Here is a 3,804-nt window from a genome sequence, read left to right as displayed (position 1 = left end):
TGCTAACACCTGAGGAGTGAAAGTTTCCAGGCGAGCGGGTCGCATTCCGCTCGGGGGCCGTCTGATTTATGTATTTTTTTGCAGGGAGCCGCTCGTTTGTGCGTATTCATCCGGAGGGGCACGGCGGGGGGGCGGGGGGAGAAAAGCATTGTTGAAAGTCTCGGACTGGTGATTCACTGACCACCAAGCTGGCGACGCGAAGTCAATTAGCTGGGTAAAACCTGGATGGCCCTGGAACCGGGCATCCCCTCACGAAGCCAGTGCTGCACTTTATTTTAATTTTTATTTTTTTTTTTTAATAATTCCACACACACCCCCCGGGCGAAAGGCAACGTGCCCACTGCGCCCGGACAGTTGTTTTTTCTCCCGGTAGCTCCCAAGCTGCAGCGTGCGTCGCGGCATGCCTTTAAGGAGCCGGAGCCTGTGCGTACGCGACGGTGTTGAACCGGCGTCGGGGCAGGCTGCTGGGTTTTCAGGAGCCGTGGCAGCCAAAATGCCCGCGTTAAATAGCTAAGGAGGGTGACGTTTCAGCTGTGTTGTTTTGCTTGCAGATCAGCAAAAAACCACAGTGATTGAAAACGGTGAAATCAGATTCAATGGAAAAGGGAAAAAGATTCGGAAGCCTCGAACCATTTACTCTAGTCTACAACTCCAGGCTTTAAATCATCGCTTTCAGCAGACTCAGTACCTGGCACTTCCAGAGAGAGCTGAACTGGCAGCTTCATTAGGACTTACCCAGACACAGGTAATTACTGGGAATCCCAAACCACTGAAATCCTGCGCGAGCAATAAAGGCCAAGCAAAGTACGATGCTCCCTAGACGTTTTGGCCTCTGTACGGGGACGGTAGAAAAGGTAACGCACGCCGTCCCCCGTCTATATGTGATAGAACTTATCTAATGCACGACAGAGAGACCGCTCTACCGCAGAAGGAGCTGAATGCGCCCTTCCCTCAGCCGCCTGGCGAGCAAGCGCTCCCTTTCGATGCCACACATAACATTTTAAAATTGCCTATGTTTTCGGATAATTCCAGCACCGAGATGCAATTGCCCAGCTGTGAAAAGGAGAACAAAGCAAAGGCAAAGAATCGCTGGGCCTGAGGTAGGGCTAAAAGCAAAGCAAAGCTGCCTCGTAGCAACCTATAGGTAGAGAGGAAGCAGGAACACGCTAGGAAATACCTGTAAAATCAATAGTTAATTCATCCTGGATGACTAACGCAAGTGCAGTGGTTACCCTTGGGCAAAATGTACGAAAGGTGATAATAGATCTGAAGATCAAAGACAGCCGTGTACAAAATTATAGCAGGTTAAGCCATAGTTAAGTGTGGTTGGAGTAGCTGTGCCATTCTGCTAATTTAAGCTTGAAAGATACATGAGGCATTACAGGCTTCCCAGGCTGGGGTTTGCGGAGAAGTGCGCGGATAGATGGGATCAATCCGGGTAAAATGTAATCATGCGAATTTATGAGCTTAACAAATAACTTCAGGATTTTATCATTGTCATTGATAACAGTCGCTTCCAGCCAGCGATTTTTAAATACTCAGCAAACCTTAATCATGGGAATAGACCGGATGGTTTTGCAAATGGGATTTTGGTATCCTTCGCATGCATGCTCTGTCTCTCTGCTGTCTCGCTTTCTCTCGCGCGCGCGTAGATTTAGGGGCCCGATCCCGAGCATGCAGGTAGACAAGCACTCCTGCTTATGCCCTAACATTACGTCTGCAAAGTTTGCAAGGTCAAATACACGTGTGGGAATTGTTTTCTTTGTTTGTTTGATTTTAAGAAATATGTATGTATATATGTCTTACATATACATAATTTCTATAATAATTCTGATCTGCCAGAGCGGGCCCGATCCTTGCACACCTCATAGAGTGCAGGCTCCCTCCTCGGGAGTTCTGCTGTATTAGGAGCAGGATGAGACCCCGAGCAATCTTGGTAGCCAATTAATCGCCGAGAGAAGAGAATGTTCCTTTCTTTAAAAACAGCTTTTAAAATAAAGCCACAATCCCGGTTCCATTGTGCCTCCTCCCCCGTTACATCAGCAAGGACCGCTTGATCGTGCGTCTTTTCGGATGCGCGATTTCTTTGTAAGATGCCCTTTGTCTATTGGCTCCTGTCTCCTGGCACAAAATCAGATGATCGCCCGTGTTTGACAACGGTTTGCCCAAACGATCAAATGACCTCCAAAATTCTGAACGCGGCGTTAAAGCAGGAGAGCTCAGAGCACGTACTCTGTTTCAGCTCGATCAATCTGGCCTGCCCAGGGAAAATAACGTGCCGGGGTAAAACCTGCATCCCTCTCGCTTTCCAGCTCCGCTCTGCCTCTCCTGTTCTCTCCAGCTGCATCCAGAGCCCGAGAGCAGCAGTAGCTACCCCTCCTTCCCCTCTCCCCATCCCCAACTCCACACCCGACTGGCCTGGGCTCTCAAGACCTTCTCTAGAGCAAATCCACGGCCCCCGGGGTCTCCCCTGCCGGGCCCTGGGTGCTGACGGCAGCCTAACATCTGCTGCGTTTCGGTTCACAGGTGAAGATCTGGTTTCAGAACAAACGCTCCAAATTCAAGAAGCTGCTGAAGCAGGGCAGCAACCCCCACGAGAGCGACCCTCTGCCCGGCTCCGCCGCACTCTCCCCTCGCTCTCCGGCTCTGCCTCCAGTCTGGGACGTTTCAGCTTCTGCCAAGGGAGTCAATATGCCTCCCAACAGCTACATGCCTGGCTATTCTCACTGGTATTCTTCTCCACATCAAGACACAATGCAGAGACCACAAATGATGTGAATTGTCCAAGAGAAATAATCTCCCGAGAACGCCTCGTCTCGACATGGCAAAAAGTTCCCCTGCTTTGCCAAGCCGTGCCAGCTAACAGGCTCTGTGTGAACTTGTAGATGCGGCAAAGAGACAGAGTGGCTTTATTTTATTTTATTTTTTTTTTTAAGTAACCTCAGCGATTGATCTTGAACAGAAAGACACAATTTTCATTCTGGCGCACAGAAGACACTTCTCTTTAGGATATTTTCCTTTGGACTCCAAGGCACCAGCCTCTTTCTCTGTGGAGTATACGTCAAAACAAACTTTTTACAGACTTTGCCCACAAGAAGAACCTGAATCTACCATGGCAGCCGTTTTTACTTGTTTAATGAGCTAAAGACATTACATGATGAAAGAGAGACTAGTCAAAGCTCCTTCATTTTTATTCACCAAATCCGGACTGGGGAAAAAAATTAAAAGAGAGAAGAAGGGATTAAAGGAAAAAAAAGAAGAGGGGAAAAAAGGAGAACTGGTTGAAAAATGAAAATATACTGTAAGATTAGAACATTACCACGAGGCAAAACCTGCATGCTTTCTCAAAATACGATGGGCTGCGGCTCAGAAGAAACCACCGTCTCTCCCGCGAAGAGCCCCCTCACCCGCACACACCCGCACACAGCCGGACAGACTCCCGGAGACGAGCAGGAAAGACAGAGCGAGGGATCCGCGGCAGCGCCCGCCGCCGCGGTCTGGGGAAGGAAGGTTCAGCGCTGCCTGACGGCAGTCTCACCCGCTGAGCGAGAGGGACCTTTCCCCCGAGCAACCTTTCTGTATATATTGTTGAATTTTAGTTGTATATATACTTTGTATGTTTTTGTCTTCTTTCATATATAGAGTAAAAGCCACAAAACGCCCGCCTGGCTCCTATTTCTCTCCGCCTTAGCGGATCCCCACCGCCCCCGACCTGCCCCCCGAGTTCAGCCCAGGCAGCTGGACGCTGTCGCCCCGCTTGCCTGCCCGCACAGACACGGCTATCCGCACCTCACTTCTGGCTCA

The 3,804-nt window shown here is 49.7% G+C and overlaps 1 protein-coding gene across 1 annotated transcript in view; it reads left to right on the top strand.

The window, feature by feature from the left end:
• Positions 1 to 2,778, top strand: part of DLX6 (distal-less homeobox 6) — an 11,355-nt gene extending 8,577 nt beyond the window's left edge. The window contains exons 2-3 of the mRNA XM_009330574.1: positions 552 to 745; positions 2,527 to 2,778. Coding sequence (XP_009328849.1) covers positions 552 to 745; positions 2,527 to 2,778 — 446 coding nt within the window. The remainder of the gene's footprint in view (positions 1 to 551; positions 746 to 2,526) is intronic.
• The last annotated feature ends 1,026 nt before the right edge of the window (positions 2,779 to 3,804 follow it).

This window comes from Pygoscelis adeliae, unplaced genomic scaffold (assembly GCF_000699105.1).
Source record: "Pygoscelis adeliae isolate BGI_AS28 unplaced genomic scaffold, ASM69910v1 Scaffold27, whole genome shotgun sequence".
NCBI lineage: Eukaryota > Metazoa > Chordata > Aves > Sphenisciformes > Spheniscidae > Pygoscelis > Pygoscelis adeliae.
The sequence above is the reverse complement of the archived record's forward strand: the minus strand, read 5'-3'. Positions and strand labels throughout refer to the sequence as shown.